Raw genomic sequence first — 23,440 nt, forward strand, 5'->3', positions numbered from 1 at the left:
GCTCCGATTTCGGAGCGGCCTTGGAGGGAACGGGGGGAGGTAGCGCGGCTCGGCGCGCGCAGGCTATACAAAATCGATAGCCTTGCGCGCGCCGATCCAGGATTTTAGTGGATACGCGCGGCTCCGCGCGTATCTACTAAAATCCAGCGTACTTTTGTTTGCGCCTGGAGCGCAAACAAAAGTAGGCTGTTCGCGCTCGTCTGAAAATCTACCCCACAGTGCTCAAGGTGCAGTTACATCGTGGAGCAATACAGAGGCAATATGATATCGTCTGATTTATTCTCCCTTCCGTTTTGAACCATTCCTTACACTCTATTTGCTTTTTTTGCCCACCATCGCACGTTAAGGCGAGAATTTCAACATATCGTCCACAAGGACTCCAAGGTCCTTCTCCTAGGTGGTGACGCCCAATACAGAATCCGGCATTGCGTACCTGTTAATTGGGATTATTTTTCCCTATGTGCATCACTTGGCACTTTTCCATATTAAATTTCAGATGCCCTTCAGATGCCCAGTCTCCTAGTCTCACAAGGTCCCTTGCAGTACCTCTCAATCTGCTGCTGTTCTAACAACTTCAGATACATTTTGTGTTATTTTAAAATATGATCATCTAACTCATTGTTCCCTTTTCCAGATCATTTATGAATATGTTAAACAGCACGAGTCCCAGTATTGATCCCTTGGTACCCCCCTAATGACATTTATCCGTTTAGAAAACGGACCCATTTAACTTTACTTTCTTTCCTATCAGTTACCAATTCACAATGGTACATTGCATCCTTTTCCATGACTTTTTAAATTTCCTGAGGAGCCTTCTCATGGGGGACTTTGTCAAATGCCTTCTGAAAATCCAAATGCACTACATCAATTGGCACAGCCAGCTCTAGGACATACGACACCCTGGACGAAAACTGTTGATGGCACGCTCACCATACATTTTCTCTCTCTTCTCCCTCCATCTATTCTGTCCCTTCTCTCTCTCCCTTCAGGCATTCTCTCTCTCTTCCACCACTCGGATAACTTTAACGGCATGACAATTTTACATGTGCTGCCAAAGTCATATGCATAATGATTAAAATAAAAGAAGAAATGAAAGACAAAATACAAATTAATAACTGTAAAGTAAAATGACAGGTTATAGAAAGTACAACAGGGACAAATCTCAGGTTTTCGTGCTGGCCCACATTCTCCCTGGACAGGATGCTATAGCTGCTTCCCTCTGGGCATTCTCTCCCCTTTCTCCCTCCTCCCTCCAGGCATTCCCTCAATGTACACAATATACAAATTCTAGAGTCACTTTAGTAAAAACACCACCAGCAGTCCACTATCAGACACTTTGGAAATAACACAAACCCCAATAAACAAACCTATTACAAACCTATAAAGAAAACTTGTCATACTAAAACAGCACTAACTCCCAGAACTCAAACAGCAAAAATCCTACTTATGAAAAGAGGCACTTCCAATATTACACAGGGCCCTAGAGCACCAATACACTTCCTACTGGCAAAACAGAATAAGTCAGAAAGCTATAGACCCCTACACAGAAACTAAACACTAGTAAAATACCTCATCTCCCACACGCAGAACACAGACAGATCCAAACCTAATGCAGAATAAGGAGCCACATATTAGAAACAGGTACACAAAAACTGCAGCTACAGACCTCAAGAAAACAGATTTTGCATACAATGCAAAGAAAAACTGAAATGCACTTTCTTCTGTACTGTGTAAAATACAAAGATATCAGAGATGCACAGTTCCAAACGGATATATTCCAATCACTAAATTCAAAATAAAATGTTTTTTTACCTTTGTTATCTGGGCAGTTTATTTTTATGATCATGTTGGTTCTGGTCTATTTTTCTGCTTTTGGTGCCTTCCTTTTCCAGGGTCTCCTTTCTCTTTCTTCTCTCTCATCCTGTTTGCTTCACTTCCTCCCTATATCTGTCTCTAACATTGATCTTTTCCCTTCATCTCTTTTTCTGCCTACCTTTTCACTCATAACTAGATTTCATTTTGTGCTTATCCCTCTCCATTTCCTGCTGCCCCAGTTTTTCACCTCCCTAACTTTCTCTTCCATTGCCCCCTCTCATCCATCCATCTCCTCCTCATCAATCTCTAGATATCTGGCTCCATTATCTTTATTCCCCAACTGCCGCCTCCTTTATGACCTTCTCATCCCCCACTATCCCAAAACGGACACTTTCTTCAACCATTCCCCTTCAAACGCTCCTATATCCATCCTTTTAACTTTTTCCTTATGATGTCTGCACATCTTTTATTGTTTTTCCACCCACATTCACCTCTTCCTATCTTGCCTCTCTCTTCCTCTTACCCCATTGTCTTTCCCAGTTCTCACAACCTTCCTATTTTCATCTCTCACCTACCTACCAGCATTCTATCTCCAAGTTTCACCCCCTTTCCCTCTCTGTCATCACCTCCCCATTTCCCCTGGTCTCATTCCTTCTTCAATCTCCTGTTTCCTCCCTCTCTTTTATTCACTCCCTAGTCTCCCATTTCCAACCTCTATACTTAGCCTATCCCCATCCCTCATCTACTTTCTTAATTTTCTTCTGCTTATCCCCTCACCAACTCAAGCTCTTTCACCTTCCCTGGCTCCAGCCCCTTTCTTCTGCCATGTTGAGACCCAGGCCTGAATTTGTCAATAGGCACACTAAGCCTGTGCCTAGAACAGCAAACATTTGGGGGGGGCAGCAGCCTGGCTGAAGATTTGCTGCCTTCCAGCTGTGCTGAATCTTACGGAGTAAGGAACTGCTCTCTGCTTCCTAGCCAGACCCTCCCCTCTCAGGCAATGTGCAGATTACAGGAGGGGAGAGGGTGAGCCTGGAGCAGAGAGAGCATAGGGGTCCCTTTTAGGGAGGTTAGGAGAGGCTAAGTGAAGGAGCACTAGGGGGTGAAAGGAGATCAGTTGGGGGGGGGGCATATATCTGTGTATCAGATAGAAGGGAATGGGGGAGGGAGGCAGTGCTTTTGTGAGAGAGAAGGGATTGGTACTAGATGTGTGTGTAGGCCAGACTGGGTGAGAAATTAGAGAGGGGATGCAAGGGACAGCAGAACCAGAAAACAGAAGGAGACCCACCACTCTCTCTTCCCCCACCCCAATCCACTTAAGAACATAAGAAATTGCCATGCTGGGTCAGACCAAGGGTCCATCAAGCCCAGCATCCTGTTTCCAACAGAGGCCAAACCAGGCCACAAGAACCTGGCAATTATCCAAACACTAAGAAGATCCCATGCTACTGATACAATTAATAGCAGTGGCTATTCCCTAACGGGCGGATTTTAAAAGCCCTGCTTGCGTAAATCCGCCTGGATTTACACGAGCATGGTCTTGCGCGCCGGCGCGCCTTTTTTCCATAGGCTGCCGGCGCACGCAGAACCCCGGGACGCGCGTAGGTCCCGGGGTTTTTGGAAGGGGGCGTGTCGGGGGAGGGCAGGACCCGATGACGCGGCATTTCGGGGGCGGGACCGGGGGCATGGCGCTGGCCCGGGGGCGTGGTCAGGGCCTTCGGACCAGCCCCTGGGTCGGAGCACAGCGCGCCAGCAGTTCGCTGGCGCGCGTAGATTTACGTCTGCTTCTCGCAGGCGTAAATCTACGGACAAAGGTAAGGGGGGGGGTTTAGATAGGGCCGGGGGGGTGGGTTAGGAAGAGGAAGGGAGGGGAAGGTGAGGGGAGGGCGAAAGAGAGTTCCCTCCGAGGCCGCTCCGATTTCGGAGTGGCCTCGGAGGGAACGGAGGCAGGCTGTGCGGCTCGGCGTGCGCCGGCTGCCCAAAATCGGCAGCCTTGCGCACGCCGATCCAGGATTTTAGAGGATACGCGCGGCTATGCGTGTATCTTATAAAATCCAGCATACTTTTGTTTGCGCCTGCTGCGCAAACAAAAGTACGCGATCGCGCTGTTTTTAAAAATCTACCCCTAAGTAAACTTGATTAATAGCCGTTAATGGACTTCTCCTCCAGGAACCCATCCAAACCTTTTTTGAACCCAGCTACACTAACTGCACTAACCACATCCTCTGGCAACAAATTCCAGAGCTTAATTATGCGTTGAGTGAAAAAGAATTTTCTACGATTAGTCTTAAATTTGCTACTTGCTAACTTTATGGAATGCCCCTTAGTCCTTCTATTATTCCAAAGTGTAAACAACCGATTCACATCTACTCGTTCAAGACCTCTCATGACCTTAAAGACCTCTATCATATCCCCCTCAGCCGTCTCTTCTCCAAGCTGAACAGCCCTAACCTCTTCAGCCTTTCCTCATAGGGTAGCTGTTCCATCCCCTTTATCATTTTGGTTGCCCTTCTCTGTACCTTCTCCATCGCAACTATATCCTCTTTCCTTTAATATTGGATTCTATCCCCAGATCCAGGAACCTCCATATCTTCCTATTGTTCCCTTCTCCCCAGGTCCTGGAACCACCCTCAATCCTCCTCTCTCAATCCCAGAATTCCCTCCCTTCCCCTCCACTTTCCCATCCCAGATCCCTGATCTACCCCACCTCAATCTTCCCCATCTCTCTCCTTCTCCTTTCCAATTTCCAGTCCCTTCATCTTCTCCTCACCCCATTCCTGGTCCTCCTCCCTTCTCTCCTCATCCCTGAGATCTTCTCCCTGGACTTATACTTGATATCCCTTTTCCGCACCCAATAAAAGGAATATAAATTATATAGACACAAGCAAGGTTTATAATATAATATGAAAGATGAAAATGATTATCAATATTCTTCAGAACTCTCAACATTTTGCCAAAGAGTCTACCCCTGAGCTGCCACAGGAAAATGTGGGGCTGTGTCTTAAGATATTCTGATCCCTAATCAGTCTTAATGGTTGGGGGAGAAGCAAAAGTACCAAGAATGCCTAGGGATGGCAAAATCCTAAATCCGTCACTGTTGGGATCTCTCTCCCTCTTCATGCAACCATTCGTAATGCTCTCTCTTGTCCCTCCAGCCCCATGTCTTCTCTCTCTGACTCTTCCCTTTATTCCCAGATTTAGTCTGCCCCATCTCTGTACACTTTCAGTCTTACTTCTCAGTTCCATCAATCCCAGTCTTATCTTCCTCTGTGGTCCTCTCTCTCCCTTTCCCTTCCTCCCTATCCCAAGTCTTATCCCTCTAGACTGAATTTTGTCTCCTACTTCATGCCCCCATCTCAAAATCTCTCGCCTCACCTATACCTGCACTACCCCTTGTAGTCTCCCTGTCCTCTCCCACCACCCCATGTTGGTCTCCCTCTTCCTGCTCTCCATCATCATCACCCAATGTAGAAATCACTATCCCTTCCACTCCATGTACAGTCTCTCTTCCCTCCATTATCCCATATGAAGTAGGTCTCCTACTCTTTGCCCAGTACTTTCAGCCCCTCTCTATTCCAGCAGCTGTGTTCCCCAGCTCTTCTATTGGCTCCCAACAGCTGGCAGGAGTGGCACTTAACAGTGCAATTTCCTCTGCTGTACACGGCCAGTCTTATGGATTGAGTGAGATCCCATAATCTCACATTCATACTGTGAGAATGACCCAACGAGGTAGAGGAAGCTGACAGACTATTAAATGTCACTTTTCCTGCCAGCCACATACATGGCATTGGGGGAATGGAGGCAGATCTAGCCCATAAGGCTTTGAGAAGACCTAATTACCTCTAGCCTTGTCTTAAATTGGATGCTTATGCCCACAGATGACCAGCTCAATGGGTGATGGTGACAGTATCTGGAGGTGCTCCATGTCTCCTGGCACCCCAGGCTCACCCTACCCTAAAGGCCAGCCCTATCAACTGGCTCACCTGTTCTACATATTTACACCTTCAAAAAAATCTACTAAATTTGTAAGGCAAGACTTCCTTCTGCTAAAACCATGTTGACTCTTCCCTATGAAGCCATGTCTATCTATACAACCAGTAATTTTGTTTTTAAGAATAGCTTCTATCATTTGTCTGGGTCAGATCTTAGGCTCACTGGCCTATAGTTTCCAAGACCATTCCTAGAGCTCTTTTTAAAAATAGGTGTTACACTGACCACCCTCCAGTCTTTGGGTATTGTGGCTGTTTTAAATGATGTTACAGGTTATTAGTAATGGATTTGCAATTTTATATTTGAATTCTTTCAAGACTGGAGTGGAGACCATCTGGTCCTGGTGATTTGTCAATTAGGTCTATTACATCTTCCATTATCACAGAGATTTGCTTTAGTTACTCAGAATCTCTACCATCAAAGAATGTTTCTAGTGTTGGTCTTCCTCAGTAAAGATAGAAGAAAATAATCCATTCCATTTTCTGCTATTTCCTTGTCCTCCCTGAGCAAGCCTTTTACCCTTCAGTCATCTAGTGGCCCAACTGACTCCCTCACAGGTCTTTTGCTTTGAATGTACTTGAAAAAGTTTTTACTACTAGTTTTTGCCTCTATGGTAAGCTTTCTCTCAAATGTTTCTTGGCATGTCTTATTATTGTTTTATATTTAACTTGCCAGTACTTATGCTCTTGTCTATTTTTTTCAGTAGGGTCTACTTTCCATTATTTGAAAGATGCAAGTTTGGTTTTAACTGCCTCTTTCATCTCATCATTAAACCATACTGGCAGTTGTCTGGTCCTCCAGCATTTTTAATGCATGGAATACATTTTATCTGGGCTTCAAAGATAGTATTTTCAAACAATATCCATTCTTCATGCAAACTTTTAATTTTTGCAATTGCTTTTTTTTTTTTTTTTAACCTAATTTCCTTATTCTTTCATCGTCTCCCTTTTAAAGTTATATGCTATTATAGTAGTTTTACTTAATGTTCTCTCTCCAGTGATTATGTCAAAGTTGATTGTATTATGATTGCTATTGCAAAGTGGCCCCATCACACTAATCCCTTGCACCGGTTAATGTTTTCTACTGAGGACTAGATCTAAAATAGCTGCCCCTCTTGTTGGTTCTAGGACCAGCTGCTCCATGAAACAGTAATCAATGGCATTAAGAAAATTAACCCTTCTAGAATATTTTAATGAGATACTGACCCAATTAATACTGGGAATAGCTTACATCTCCCATTATTATTGTGTTGCCAAATTTATTTGCTTGTCAAATTTCTGCTAGCATTTCACAGCCTGTTTCTTCATCTTGGCCACATGGACAGTAGTATACACCCACTGCTATAATCTTACCATAAGAACATAAGAACTGGGTCAGACCAAGGGTCCATCAAGCCCAGCATCCTGTTTCCAACAGTGGCCAATCCAGGCCATAAGAACCTGGTGATAAGAATTACATAGTGCATTTTGTTTCCTGCAGGACTTTTATCCTGCTGGACTCTATGCCATCCTTTATATATAGTGCCACTCCTCCACCAATTTGATCTGCCCTGACATGTCGATATAATTTATATCCTGGTATCACAGTGTCCCATTTGTTATCCTCCTTCTACCATGCCTCTGAGAGGTCTATTATGTCTATATCCTCATAATGCCATACATTCTATTATTTAGACTTCTGGCATTTGCATAAGGACATTTTTATTAGTATTTCTATTTGAATTCACAATCTACTTATAAGCAGAAGTTACAAGCCTTAACCACAACCTTTCTACTGGGATATTCTAATTCCCTGTTTTGCAAGTATCCATGGAAGATACCTCCCTCAAAACTATGCACTTCTGAATGACTATCTGCTTTCCTCCGTTGTCTACATCCAGTTGGTCCTCAACATTCACTCTGCTTGATAGCGTCCCTTCAAAACTGTCTCCCTAACAGGCACAGGGGTTGTATGGCAGCAATTCTGTTTTACAATGTAATGAATGCTGCTGGTCTGCAAGCCCCTGAGCTTTTAAAGTGGCAGACCCAACAAACACCACTGCTGCTCAGGCTGAGCTGTGCTCGGGAAAAAGTGCTGCTGAGACTGAGGAGGAGAAGGCTCTCCTCCCCCACCAACTTTTACATGGTGCCCCTAGTCTGCCTCGTAGGAAATCTGGACCTGAATATAAGAAGGGGAAAGGTAATGTCACCTTTTTGGGGGTTTTTTTGTTTTTGTTTTTTTTTTTTTTACTTGTGTTGTATTTACATAAATCTTCAGCATTCGGTTTTCTTTGCCAGTCCACATAAGAAATTTTGGGGAGAGCAGCAGTGCCATTAGTGGATGCTTCTACCACCTTTTCATTTCTGGTTTTATGTGGGGGATTAGGAAAAGAAGCACAACATATAATTTAGAAGGCAGCCCAAAGTAAAGAGGTCTGAGAAGAGAATGTGATTCACAAGCTGAGGAATTGGACATCTGGGTGTGCATATTTACAAAGGTGGGATTTAGCCAGGAACAAAGGAAAAGGAGTGAGGACATATTTTTAACCACAAGAGATGGGGGCCAGAAGGCAGAAAACGGGGAAAGGGAAGCTGCAGGGGTGCTGAGGAGAGAGAACAGCATAACCCTGCATCAGGGTGATACCAGACCATACATGCACATAAAAGGGAAAGTCCAATGTAATGCACGCACCCCAAGACTTCAGCTGCATCATGTTCACTCCCCCATTACTCTAATTCTCCCCCATGATAGCATAGCATGCATGACAAATGCACCACCACAAGCGTGAACAGTCATAGTATATAACCTCCTGGCAGATAATCTGATCTCCAGTGCATATACACAATCTCTGTACTGCATGCAAAGTTAAAGGCAGGTCCACAGCCCTGCTAGGACCTCTCAGACAAGCTCTTACCGGCACAGTTTGCGCTGCTGTGCTGGCATCTGTGCCCGGTGGCTCCGCATGATTCTGTGCTGGTGTGTACAAGGTCAGAGCGTGTTCTGGTACTGTGGTTTGGCCAGAGTAGTCCTGTGTGGGGAGGGGGGGAGGGGGTGCGTATTCTGCTGGGATTCCATTCTGCGGTGGGTACTGGGCTGGGGGGTAGGGCTGTGCCATCGCTTCCGGAGGGGCCGTGGCGTCCTGATTACCCTAGGGAAACAAAGCAGGAGTTTGGTTACAACCAGAATGCACATTATCGAAGGGGGGGGGGGGGGGGGAAAGAGGGGGAGTACATAATCCCTCCAGAGCAAAGAAGGAGGTTTTCCCAGGAGGCTTTGGGAACTGCGCCCTAATGACCAAAGTCTAAGCAATTTGCCAATAACCAGGTGCAGCCCTGAATTGAGCAGGTAAAACCCAGTGCAGCAGAGCAAGGCATCATCTGCATTCCACAATAAACGATACAAGTCATTCATTACTGGCACAGGAAAAGAGAAAGCTGCAGGGAAGGCAGAAGGATGTAAAGAAGTGAAGAGAGAGGGAGAAAGGTCAAGCAAAAATAAAAGCAAGACAAATGTTTGGAAAAGGAGAGGGAAAGAGCATGAACAGAGAGGAGAAGGAAAAAAGCAGAAGATGGAGGAATGGAGGAAGGAGCGAAAGAATAAGAAAAGAATTCAACAGTGGTCCTGGTGTCTCTGCCAATTACCAACGAAGGGCTAATTCTGCAATTACAGTCTTTACTTCAAAGGGCATATTTAACCTCCCCCTAATGCTTTCCTGCCACTTGTCCTGCCTTTCAGGGCAGAGTCCTGGGACTCTTCTATTAATGCCAGGTCGTCGGAGATGGCTGTCTACCCCTCTCGTCAGAAGATGATGTCCGATGCTGCTTGTCTCACTCCCAGTCTCTCCAGCTGTAAACTTCTGTCCTCAGTCCTGCCAGCTCGATAGAGTAGATTATATCTCAGGTACAGACCAAGCTACTCAAAAAGGAGGGCATGAAATGTATCTTAAACCTAGTTAATAGATCTGAGTAACATGACTCACAAGGTTTATTTAGCCAAATGAAGTGAATCTGAGACATGACCTAACAGGAGCATATAAAGAGGGGTTAACAAAGAAGACAGTACTTCTCCATCTCCATTATGCATACGACAAGAAGGAGAGATTTAAAGAAAACAATAGGAAGAACTTTCTAATTATAAACTAGCTAAATGCTGTTAATCTAGAATCTCTCTCACTGGAGGTTTTCACTGCAGATAAGACAAACACTAAGTCTGGGAGAGTTGGAGTAGGATGCCTCAAGAAGGCAGGGACATAGATTAGATCAGTTTTTCCCAACCCTCTCGGGGGAGGCACACCTAACCAGTCGGGTTTTCAAGGTATCCATACTGAATATGCATGAGACAGATTTGAATTCCAAAAGGAAATAAGCAGAGCAGAATCCCCACACTCAATGAGTCATACAGATAGCCAGCAGAGTGTGGAACCAATAAAAGGTCCTTACAAAGGTCTGACGGCTCACAGTACTTTATTTACAAGACAACCTCTCTTGTCTGAACATTTTCAATCAACAATCTTTAAAAATGTCCCCCGACACGGAGCCCGTGTTTCGCCCAAAAGCTGCATCGGGAGGGACAACGGCATAAATTCCAGATGCTTTTCATGTACCAAACATCAATGACGTCAATGACGTTTGGTACATGAAAAGCATCTGGGAGAAACAAGGGGTCCATGTCAGGGACATTTTTAAAAATTGTTGATTGAAAATGATCAGACAAGAGGAGTTGCCTTGTGAATAAAGTACTGTGAACCGTCAGACCTTTGTAAGGACCTTTATTGGCTCCACCCTCTGCTGGCTATCTGAGATAGATATGAATATATTGGAGCCCCATGATATGCAAATCTATCTTATACATATTCCTTGTGGCAATCCTGGAAACCCGACTGGTTAGGTGTGCCTCCAAGAGAGGGCTGGGAAACACTGGATTAGATGACCGTTTATGAAGCAAGTGTGTTCTGTATCGCAAAGAGGAACGAGGCTGATGCGCTGTTGTATGCTGGGTATTGGGTGTTGTTTTAGGCTGTGTCCTGTATTGGGTGCTGCTGCAAGCTGTGCACTGTGTTGGGTGCTATTTTGGGCTGTGCATCTATAAGGTTTCTCTCATGGAGAATGTCTCCAAACAGGTCAATCTTTGTGCATATCATGACAGTAAAGAACTTTACTCGGAAGCTAAGGTATGTTGGGCAAGATAGTCTCTCAAATTTATTGCTAATGCCCTTCTTAATACTTGCATTGTGCCATACAGATCTTCCTTCTGGAATTCATAAGATGTAATATGTATAGACAACATATCAAGGTCCGCCTGGAAGTTCTTTTTAATCAGGCCAGTGGAAACCAATACAATTAGTACTATTTCTGTATCTTTCTGCCACATTTTCTTGGACTCTGAGTTCATCATTTGGTACTTAAGGATCTTTTCTTGGTATTGACACTTCTATCAGCAATGCCATTCTTGCGCTTTTCTCTTTTACCACAATGTCTGATTTTCTTGCATCAAAGCCAGTGGCATACAGAGGGTCTCCAGCGCCCGGGGCCCAATGCATTTATGTGCCTCTCCAGCACCCCCCCCCCCTGTAACACACTGCACATCCACAGAAATTCCCCCCAAAATAGAGAGTTTGGATGTTTCCCTTACAGCTCATCATACAAAAAGATATTTTCAAATTCGGGTGTCACCTCACAGTAATAGCAGCACAAACACCTTCCACTGCCAGACACATTGGGGTAGATTTTAAAAGAAGTGTGCATGGTCTACATGTGCGCGCGCTACCCGGCACGTGCACGTTATAAAATCGGGGGTTGGCGCGCGCAAGGGGGTGTACAATTATGCACCTTGCGCGCACCGAGCCACGCTGCCTTCCCCCGTTCCCTCCCCCCTAACCTGACCTTCCCACCCCTTCCCCTAATTTTTCCTCCCCCTAGTCCTACTCTAACCCCCCCCCCCCAAAATGTTAATTTACCTTTTGCGCCTGCCTCTGGGCAGGTGCAAGTTGCATGCTCCGGCCAACTGCCGGCGCGTGATCCCAAGCACAGCAGCAAATGGCCACTGTGCCTGGAGCCTCTGACCTCGCTCCGCTCATGCCCTGCCCCCTTAGTAAAGCCCTGGGACTTACACGCATCCTGGAGCTTTACACACATTGCCGGGCCTTTTGAAAATAGGCCCGGCGCGCATAACCTTTTTAAAATCCAGCCCATTGTGAACTAACACAAAACCCCACAAAAGAGACACTCAAAATCTATACAGCAAACCTCTCATAACGTAACAGTAATAACACCAAGGACTCAAACAACAATAACCCTACCTGTGAAAAAGCAAAGGTAAATATTACATTGGGTCCCAGAATACCAATACACCACCTACTGAGGAAATAAAACAAACCCGATTGCTATAAATCCCTACACAGACACTACACGCTAGCAGAATCTCTCATCATGGTCACACTCACAGAGCAGAGACAGACCCTCACCAAATACAGAACAAAGAGTCACAAATTAGACAAAAACTGAAATAGAAACCCCAAGAAGCCAGATTCTGTGTGTAACAATGGAAAAACAGAACCACCATTCCTCATAAAACAATAAAATCAAAAAACATAAAGCATCAATTATAATAGTAAAACCATACTAATAAAAGAATAAACATTTCAAACTACTGATGAATAGAACATCAATTAATTAGTCATATACATTTTTAAAAAATTTCCCAAGCACCAATAAAATATTTCACAACAGCAGACACATCAAATAACACCCAATAATTAAAACTAATATGGATTAAAAAAACAGGCCCCTGCTGTCCATACTTGGGAACTTGATTTCCAGTCATCCTGAGATTGTCAAAGATTAGGGGGCTAGCGGGGCACACAAACTTAATCCTCTCACACATACTCACATGTCCATTCTCTCTCACACAAACACTGTTACATACACACAAATAAATGCATACTCTTATAGATACCCACAACCTCTATCACAGACACAGATACACTCTCATGCACAGGTGCTAAGAGCCTCTTTCTCCCCCATCCCCCACATCAAGCTCTTATTTTCCCAGATTCTCACAAACACATACATGCTCTTACTTTCATTGGCAACCTGACATACCCATGCACCCACCCATTCTCACACAGACAGACCCCTGGAAGACACCCTTTCATTCACACGCACACTCCCGCACAGGCAGATTCCCATTCATACACATGCACACACTGAAGGCAGACCCCCTCTCTTTCTTTTGCTAGCAGCCTCGGAGCCTCTCTCATTCCTCTGCTGTCGCATGGCAATTGGAGAGTTGCCGATCGCTGCTACTGGCACTGAAGTTCATTCTGCTGCCTCCTCTGTGCAGGACCCGCATTATTAAAAATTTTTTGGGCTTCCATTTCCTCCATGCGGATATCGTACATAGCGAGATCAGCATAGAGAAAGTGCTACTCTTGCACATTCCCAAAGATAACATATGCCAATCACTAACATTTCAATTTTTTTTTTAATCCATGCTGTCTGATCTTACTTTTCTAATCAAATGGTCACAGGCTTTTTTTTCAATGTTTCCTTTCTTGGTCTTTTGCCAGTTCCTTTTACAGAGTCTCTCATTTTTCTGTTTCTTCTCTCTCCACTTTTCTTCCCTTTATTTCTCAAACATACACTCAAGCTCTTCTTCTCACATGCTGTCTCTCTCTCATACATACACACTGATCTCTTTCACATGCTGTCATTCTCTCTCACACACACATGCAGGCTCCCACTCTCACATGCTACCTCACACATACACAGGTATCACTCTCTCATGCTGTCTCACACACACACACACAAACTCTCACATGCTGCCTCTCTGAACATAAAGGCTCTCATTCCTACACACAGTCTCTCAACTCACTCTCAGATACACACTCTCTATAAAGCCTCAGCCTCCCTCTTGCCTCTGGGTCTCCTTTTTGCGAGTTGCAGCGGGATGGGCTCTGCAGTGACTCTGATCTTCTCGGGCCACCATGAGGTAGGATCTGCAGCGGCCCTGCTACCAAGCCTTCTCTTCTTGGGCTGCCGCGAGGTAGGATCCACGGTGTTCCTGCCACAGATGCTGCTCCTCTTCTGCACGCGGGCCAATGCACCTCCTCCTTCCTGCCCGTATGGTTCCGGCAATGTTTCTATTTTGGGGACGTGTAGGAAGGAAGGAGAAAGAGCACCTGGAGGTTAGGAGGTGACATTTTCTTCGGACAATGGTGGGATGAGCTTCACCCCACCCTGGCGATTTTCCTGCTGTGCACGGCTGCGAAAAACATTATGGGTGGCCAAGCATATGTGCAGTTTAGAGGAAACAGTGGCCTGGTCACAGGATAGGAACGGCGCGCTTCCCTGCTCAGCCACTGGTGGGCTGAGGTCTACTGGCAGCTGCACGGCCTGTCTTTTTGTTTTTCGACCACCAGTGGGATGGGATTCACTGGCAACCGCATGGGCATCCCTATGTCGGCATCAGCTCCCCCGCCCCCCCATGGCCCTGTGCCCAGGGGCACTGGCCCTCCCCTGCCCCTGGCTATTTTAAAGCTAGCCGGTTAGCTAATTCCAGTCAACTTTAGGACAGCCCTACGACACAACCAGATTTAGCAACATAAGTCATTATGTGGTTAGTATTTAGCTGCATATGGCTTTAAGTATAACTGGCTAGCCATTTAGATGGATAACTTTTCAGATAAACCCGGTGGGTGATATTACACAATACGCTCAACTATATTGTAACATATACATCAATGTAAGAGAGTTACCAAACTTTATCATAAAGGTTTAACATATACCATAAAATGTGTCATGTTGATTTCACAACATCCTCCCTTGTACTCATTCATACGTACACTCACACTATTAAAAACATAAATGCAGGCTTGTCATTAAACATCCCCGTTTCACCAACTTAGTTAACACTTATAGATACATATGCAGTTTACATTATAAGTGTTAACTAAGTTGGTGAAACGGGGATGTTTAATGACAAGCCTGCATTTATGTTTTTATTAGTGTGAGTGTACGTATGAATGAGTACAAGGGAGGATGTTGTGAAATCAACATGACACATTTTATGGTATATGTTAAACCTTTATGATAAAGTTTGGTAACTCTCTTACATTGATGTGTATGTAACCTTTCAGATATCCTTCTAAATGGCTTTTGAATATCAACCTCAAGGTTTCTAAAGTAACTCTCGATTTCTTATGTTTCCACTGTATTTATGCTTTTGCCAATTATTTTCCTTCTTTTTATTACTCTTGAATCTTTATGCGCATACAATTTAAAATTCCAGCGTATCTTCACTTGTGCACCGATACGCATGTATATGGGCGCACACTTGTTTTAAAATTAGCCTGGTTTTTAGATCTGTTGGATGCTGTTACGTATGCTTGGAGGCCTATAATAGCAGCTCTGTACCGTATATATAATCTATTTCTACAAGGCCCATATCACCTTCGACTCTTGGAATGTACAATCTCAGCATATGCCGATTCTTACAGATTACCTGGTGGGCATGGAAGAGTTTCCTGTTCAACTGTTTGAGATCTTTATTGGGCCAGTCTACAATTCCAAAACTGTAGGAGAGTGAAGGGATTGCAAGTTGATTGATAGTTACAGGCTATTCCGTGCTGTTAAAGTGCTTTTCAATATCAGTTTCAGTCTCCTATAGTACTCTTTGCTGATCTTTTCTTTTAGTATGCTGGAATGTTGCACCTTGTTTTACTCCTAGATATTAAATACACCTTCCTTTTCTTGGAGACTGGTTCTTCGGGACTTCGGAATATACTGATTACCCCTTAATACGCACGCTGTGTACACCATATGACCCAAGCTTTATTCTGCATACCTCACTCACTCCCCCACACAGGGATTCAACTCATTTTGTGTTAGTGCAAACAATGCGGAAGGTGTGGAGAATAACGTGCAACATGCTAAATCTCTCCATAGATGTCTCTCCCCAATTTCCTATGCGGGGCTCCTTATTGGCCTCCCTATCTGCCAACACCTCCCCCAATTCGCCCTCACTACCTACTAACTGGCCCCTGAGTGCTTTATTGGATGTGAACACTGGTCAAATGTTTTCCTTTACACACTGCCAAACTCATCTAGGGTTTCGGCCTTGCCATTTTCTTTTATATGGGCAGTTGCGAGCTAGAACTCGTACACTGCTCCGGGGACAGGAGGGCAGGGTGAGTAATTCCACTTACAAAGATCTGATGTCATGTTTTCAAATGCGTAAGGGTTCACTGTCATGTCTCTATTTCTTTTATGTCACTGTGCAACCTTATCGGATTTATCAGGACTTATCTACTAAATGGTCTCGTGACTGTGGTGAGGATATACAAGCCTGTATGCTTAAGAACTCTTATGCAACTATTTCTAAAATAACGAACAATGTTGGTCTTCGAGAGTTACAGCAAAGGATTTTTCATCGTACCATATGTTCCCCTGCCCGAGCCCATCGCATGGGATGTGCACCATCGGCGGCATGCCTTAAATGTCCTGAACTGTCGGCTACATTGTTCCATTGCTTGTGGAGCTGTCCTTGTATACAGTCCTTTTGGGAATCTATACATAGATGTTTATCCTCCATTCTCCAAACGGAGATCAGTTGGGCATCTTCCTTTTGTCTTCTCAATAACGATGTTGGAGACCAAAGCTTAAATGTGGACAATATAGGGTTTATTTCTAAAGCCTGTTTGATTGCCAGAAAGTGTATTATGCTCAAATGGCTAGATTCGGTTCCTCCCACTCACACCATGTGGATTTCAGCGCTGACGGAGCTTTATCAGCTGGAGTATGGCTCCATGTACAAGTGCTCTACAACCAAGCGGAAACAGTACTTTCGGGAGCTTTGGCTTCCATACTATCAGAGTCTTTCACCTGCCGTACGCCAGTCGGCCCCCTTGGAGGGTCCGTGACCACTAGTTGCACCAGGACTGTGTTACTAGATTGGGGGGGACTGTACTTTGGACTCATTCCATGGGCTCTCTTGGTAGGGGGGTATACTCTAGGTTGTTCCGGGAAGACACCTATCAACCGTTTGCTTTGTTGATGTTTGAAAGTTGTTGTCCTTTTAAGTTGTATTGGTCTCTATGGTTCTCTATGGGAGGGAGGGGGGTGGGGGGTGGGAAGGGTGACCTCAACATAGGCATTACTCAGAAAATGGAAAAAGAATATTGGGGTAGTACTTGCAATGTGTAGTGTGTATCATAATGTGTATGTGGTTGTATACAGGTTGCTCCAATAAAAATTGTTATTTAAAAAAAAAAAATACACCTTCCTGCTCAAGTTCTTTTATGTTACATTCTTCAATCAGAGAAAGGTTTTTAGTTTTGTTTAATTTTTCTTTAAAGAAGGTTGCCCTAGTACATTTGTCCAGTCTAAATGTCATTCTGATGTCATCTGAGAATTCTTCACTACTCAACATTATTCCACTAAATAACTGAGTTATCTTCATCTGTCCCTCTCACTTTTGGGAAGTTCTTATCATACTTTTATTTTATACTTTATACTTGTACTCTACAGCGCCGCTCACAACCCTCTCCATTTGTTAATCCCCTTCTTGTACTGCCACTGCATTGCATCGTAGTCACTCTTACTCCTGTGTATATAATGTCTATATTTATAGAGTGTTCTATATGCGATCCAGGGCTCAACCAGTATTTACCTTGTTAGTTTATTTTGCTAAACCTCTGTCATCTGTACTTTCAGTTACCCAAGTTTCCACAACCCCTGTTTATTGCAACTTATCTCCTTCCTTAATGTTACAATACCCCTGTTCCATGTAAACCGATATGATATGTTTCATGAATGTCAGTATAGAAAAAGAGTTAAATAAATAAATAAATAAATAAATAAATGATGGTCACAAGAGCTAAAAAAGCTTCAAATCATTTACAAATAGTAGGTGCAATGTTATCTGCGCATGGAGTTGAGCATTGTTTTAATCTGTGCACTCTGTTGGGTGCTACTTTGTGTTGTGAATGGTGTTGTGTGTTGTTTCAGCTGTGTACTGTATTGGATGTTGAGTACTATTTTAGGCTGTGTTGGGTGCTGTATATGATATCATATGTTGTTTTGAGTTATGCATGGTGTTGGGTGCTGTTTTGAGCTATGCTTGGTATTTTTATTGTTCTGAGATGAGTACGGTATTGGATGTTTAGTGCTATTAGGTTGTGTAGTGCTGTTATTTATATAGTTGGCTATGATGAAAAGTCCAGAGAGAAGTTCAACCTTCTTCTGACTGCTATCTCTAGGTGGTGATCCAGAAGATGACAAAAACCCACTGTTTGCAGTCAGTTCTGCAGCAATGAAAAATAATTATTCTCACCCCAAGTCTGGTGATTGACTCAGAATTGCTGGATTAGAGCTTTTCTTTAGTACTAAACTGAATCTTCAGACTCACCTGTATACTTTTCTTTATAAAACCTATCCAATTTTATTTATTTCGCTCGGCAGTTTCTTCCCACCCCTTTGGTTTTCTAGCTCAATTCAAGCCAGCTGTGATTGGGACTATGGTTCAATAGGACTGCAACTATTCTAAATGTTCATCCATTTTTAACTCTCCTCCTTTCCAGCTTAGCCATCACAGGAAGTCCTTGGTCTGAGGCAGCTGACTGCAGCACCTTCTGGAACCTGATATATGTGCATCCTAAGCTTGGCCACCAGGTGTCACTGTTGTATGAAGACTGGGACTCCCTTCCTCCAAGGGCTGTGAGTGCTGCCTCTGCAGCACCCCCCATCCTGATTAGCCCAGGCTCTGGATTTGAACCCATAATTCTCACATGACACTACCACTGAACCATTTGATTGAGACCCAGTATAGCTTTGAATTGATTTAGTGTTCTAGCCTACCTTTTCCCTCTCTAAGTAAAGCTTCCCTTTCCTTTGTAGGGGGTGAAATCTGTTAGCCCTTCGTTTCTGAGACTGCCACCCCCTTGTTTTGTGGGTGCTGGAAGCCCATGCAGCACTGGAGATGCAATGGAGAGCGTGATAAAAGCAGATGAAATTATTGGAAGATACATGATTTTGTCCTGTCAGTTCCAGAAATGCTCTACTCTCCAGGGAAAGGGGCAGATTCAGCTGCACTGTGGGCAGAGGGGGAACGTTAATGACACGGTTACACATTATGGCTGAAGCGGAAAGAGACTCTTCTCATTGGATTAACCTGCAACCTTTGAAATTCAATGCATTAAAACTCCTCCTCTTTATCCCTTCTACATACGGGCTCCATGGTAGCATCCAGCAACCCCCACTCCAATGGTAGCCTTGGGAGCTTCTTTATTCGTGTGGGAGCAACCCTATGCAACAACAATACCCAGAGTCCCTGTTGGAGGGGCGGTTTCATTAATGTAAGAGACACATAAACAAACACACACTTCTCCTGTGATGCCTGAACTATAAAAGCACATGTGGGATTACCGAGGAGTAGGGTGACCTTAGGGTAGAGATGCACTGCAGGAAGAGAACCTTCCTCTCTCTCCCTGCTGCCAGCACAGCCTAAGAAAGGTTTCCCAACTCCTGGTTCACTCTCAGAGCAAGGGGAGGGGAGTGAATATAGGAATCCCATGTCATCTTAACAAACCCATACACAAACGATCTTTAAAAAAAAAAAAAAAAAAAAATGCTTTGCCATACCCCAGCCACTTTCTCTTCTAACCAATAATCAACTCTGAAATTAAATTTGGATTGGATTTTAGATTTGATTACTCGACTTCTCAAACCAAGCTCAATGCAAATTACATTGGGATACCTTGCACCTTGACTTATACACAGTCTGTATCTTTTTTTTTTTCTAGTTTTTCTTTAAAAAAAAAAAAATCATTTATGCTTTTGCTTTGTCTGTCTGTCTCAGTGCATGTCATCTCCTGAATCATTTCACCTACAGCAACCACATTTTCAGGATAGGCTGATCGTAAGACCTCGGGCTTAAATCTGGCAATATGAACCTTCACTCACCAGCCGATTTTGCCCCCTATTTTATACCTCCTCCCAGCTCTCTTTATGCCAGTCACTGCGACAGTCCCTGGCCGGGGGCCACTTCTGGAACCCTGCAATTATGGCCCCTTAATCCAGCCACTAGGTGTCACCATTCACAATGACTGGGGACCCCCCCCCCCGAGTGCTACCCCCACAGCACCTCCAACCCCGACCGGCCCATGCGGCGGAAGATGGAGTCAGGATTGGAACCTAGGTCCTCCTGCATGACAGCACGTGGCAGTATCACCGAGTCCCGCTCGCTGGCCCAGATGCCTCTGCGTCTTAAGAAAAGAGCACCCAACAGTTCTGGGTGCGTGGAAAGACTAATGCTTCGGGTTTCTGTCAGTGGCTCTGCCCTTGCAGGAGAAGCTGCATCAGTAATCCAGCACTGGGCGATAAACTATTCAAAATGATTTAGCAAGAAGCGGTGGGAGCTTCAGCAATCCCCCTGTGATATTTTATAACTCTCCAGTGGCAGGGTCTTTCACCATGAAATACGACTGTGGCTCACAGCTCCGAGAATAACTCCTTAATTGTGTATGTGACCAGTTTATGATGCAGAAAGGTCACTGGGGAGATTGGAGGTTTCTTTTGGCTCTCTCTCTTTTTTTTTTTTTTTTAAAAGGCACTGAAAAAAGCATGTTAGTTTTGAATGAATATTAAAAATATAGATATTTTTCATTTTGCCTTTTGCAATAGTTAAACAATTGCAATAAACTTTCACTTATTTTAATTCCTTGCAGAATTAGAAGGAAAGCTGGAGCAGCACAACGCTAGGTGTTAGGGTTCCTGCTTGGCATCAGTGTGGGAAATGTGACTCAAAGGCTTCGGAGACCGCACCCAGTGCTCTGAGTGGCTCTCATGTCTCACTTAGGGACCAATCAATATGCGACGCACACTGACTGTCAGTAACCCCAGCCACAGGCGATGTGTAACGTATGGAGAGGCAGTAGCACAGGGAGTGAGATTCACTAGGACACATGGAGTGACTAGTGAAAAGTGCCACACCAGCAGCAGCAGTGAGCACGTAATGGGAGGGAGCTGTGCACTAAAGGTCAGCAGACAGAAAAATCCGCATGCTGTGCACTAAGGCTCCAGCATGCAAGCTAAACTGGGACCAGAGAACATTGGTGAGCACATGCATGCAAATAAGGAATTATCATATGTAAATTAGACTCTAGCATGAGCCACAAATGACACCGCCTAATAGTGCTTCACCAGGATCACGGGACTGGGTGAAGTACCCCATGTGGCATCGTTGGGAGGGTTGGAAGGAGGGCTCTTGCATCCTTACTACTGGTGAAGACTGGGACCCTCCAGAATGGTAAGGAATCATTCTGGAGGGCTGGTGGGTGCAGTCCAGCATAGAGAGGGCTTGCCTTAATTAAGAGAAGGGTGTTGTGAGGGAGGCAAACCTGGATTGGGGGAGAAGGCTTGTACAAGGAGCAAAGGGGGATAGATAAATCTTCCATGCTAACTAGCGCTTTCACTTTGGGCAGGTTGTCACAGGGGATTTCGAGAGGCCGTGTGCACACCATAAAGTATTTTGCTTAGCGTGCATGCTAGCCTTACACGTCTGCCAATAAGTCTTCATTTTAGCGGGCGCGCAACCATATTTAGTGCATCCCATGTTTAAGAAGGGCTTTAATATGCCAGTTACATTTTTAAGGATGTGCGCACTAAAACTTTTTAAACATCTTTTTATCACCTTTCAACATAACTGTACAGCTAAAATATTAACCAGATCCAACATGAAATTACAAAAATAACCAAGGAAGCAAGGCGTGCCCTGTGCCTCTGCAAAAGAAGTGGCATGCTCTGCTGTTAGGAGAGAGTGTCACTGGGGCAGAAGTGCTAAAATCTGTAGAAAGAAACGTCCTTTAATTGTTAAATACTGGGAAAGCAACAGGCTTGTAAAGAACTTTGCATGTAAGATGAAATTCATTCCAATCTACCATGGAGGCTGTTTGCCCCCCTCTCTTTTTTTAAATGGCTACTATTTCTTTGCCAAGTTGGGAAGGGAGTTGCACATAATTGATTCACAGGGGGCAATTTCCAAACAGCCAGAGCAATTGCAAAAAATGCAGGTGGGTTTTAGTGCACATACTTTCTGCATAGCTTCAGAGAGAAAAAGAGCCAAGTGATTTCTGTTTAAAAATGTTACAAGTGCAAAGTCCGCACCTGAAGAGCACACCTATCGGCTCTGGGCCCGCTATCTGTGAGGTTGGCAGGAACCGTGGCCACAGAAAGCCCGTGCACTGCTTTACTCCCTGACCTAAACCCACCCACAGGAATGCCTCTTCATGATGTGGCTAAAAGGTGCACGTTTTGAACGCTGCAGAATCATTGGGCCGCATTTAAAGCCATTTTGCCGAGTTAAATACTTTAAAAAAAAAAAAAAAAATCCCCATAATGCTTTGCACTTCATGAAGCAACCTGTGAAGCTGCCTCTGGGTAGCAGAAAGCTCTGCAGTCCAGTGAGTATGAAAGATGTATTGACTTTGTAACCTCTTCCCAGTACCATTGCAAAGTGCTTGTGGGTCAGTATCAGCAAGGCACCTTGCAGGTAGCCAAGCTGAGCTGCTCTTAGGTCAGCAGACTGTCTCTGGTCTGGAGCCAGAGGGTTGTAGACTCAAAGTCCCAAAATCGCCCGCTGGAGAAGAGAAATGGCACGGCCCTGGCCTGTCCTGGCTTCCCTTTAAACAAGAGCTAATACTTCATCGCATGTGAAGGCCGAAGTGCCCGGAGCACACATTCAGTACCAGCTAGTGAGGAACAGAAAACTAGATAAAGAAACCATGAGGGAGAGTGTATGCAGTGTGTTGTGACAGCTTCTTTTCCTGCAAAATCTCTTACCTGCAGAAGAGAGGAAAACGTCTTCCACTCTCTCTCACCCAGAGAAAGTCTATAATCCATGTCACCTAATCCACTCTGGCCCTACAAGAGCTTTGATATCTGTTACGAATTAGGACCATGAGTGCATCGTTCTCAGGCCTGTTTCCTGCACTGCACGGCACCCATCACCTCAGCTGAACTGTGCTGTGAGCTTCCCCTCTGTGGGGAGTGGGGAAGGGCTGCTACTGCAGGAACCAGGTAACTACGGCAGGTTAGGGAGATCAGTGACATGCAACAGCTTGATCAGAGAGGGGTGGAAAAATGAGAGAGGGGAATGCTGTGCACTCACGTCTGACAATTAAAAAACCCCAGCGCTGCACAGTCACCTTCCCATGACACTCAGTTATAACCTGCGCAGAAATAATTTTCTGATGTTTTTATACCTGTAGGCCAGATATTATATTACCCAGAGCAAGATAAAAAGGACAGGGGTACTGAATCAGAATTATTTTTTGAAAGGTTTAATAAAATTAGTCCTCAAGTAATGGGGGTGCTATAACTTTTTAATAACTAGGGTTGGAATCACTTAATTAATACTTGTATTATCTGATTACCTTTGGAGACATGCCAGCACAGGGGCCATGCTTCATCGCGGTGGAGTGGTTAATTAACTGGTCATCGACAAAAGCTTTGATCTACATTGTGCGCATTTTCATTAAGAGAGATTATGATTATTAATGATCCATAGTTTTCATTCACCAAGTGAGACTGGAGCACTAAACACTGGGCCCAAGTTACAGAATGCAGAAAGAAACAAGGAGCCACAAACCTTGGTGTAAAAC

At 44.4% G+C, this 23,440-nt stretch overlaps 1 protein-coding gene across 12 annotated transcripts in view; it reads right to left on the bottom strand.

Annotated features, from left to right (window-relative positions):
* RBFOX3 (RNA binding fox-1 homolog 3) overlaps window positions 1-23,440 on the bottom strand; it is a 559,590-nt gene that overhangs the window by 69,013 nt on the left and 467,137 nt on the right. For all 12 annotated transcript variants that reach the window (XM_029599166.1, XM_029599167.1, XM_029599164.1 and 9 more), the window contains one exon: window positions 8,699-8,932. In XM_029599166.1, the coding sequence (XP_029455026.1) occupies window positions 8,699-8,932 (234 nt within the window). The remainder of the gene's footprint in view (window positions 1-8,698; window positions 8,933-23,440) is intronic.

Source organism: Rhinatrema bivittatum, chromosome 4 (genome assembly GCF_901001135.1).
Source record: "Rhinatrema bivittatum chromosome 4, aRhiBiv1.1, whole genome shotgun sequence".
Classification (NCBI taxonomy): Eukaryota; Metazoa; Chordata; class Amphibia; order Gymnophiona; family Rhinatrematidae; genus Rhinatrema; species Rhinatrema bivittatum.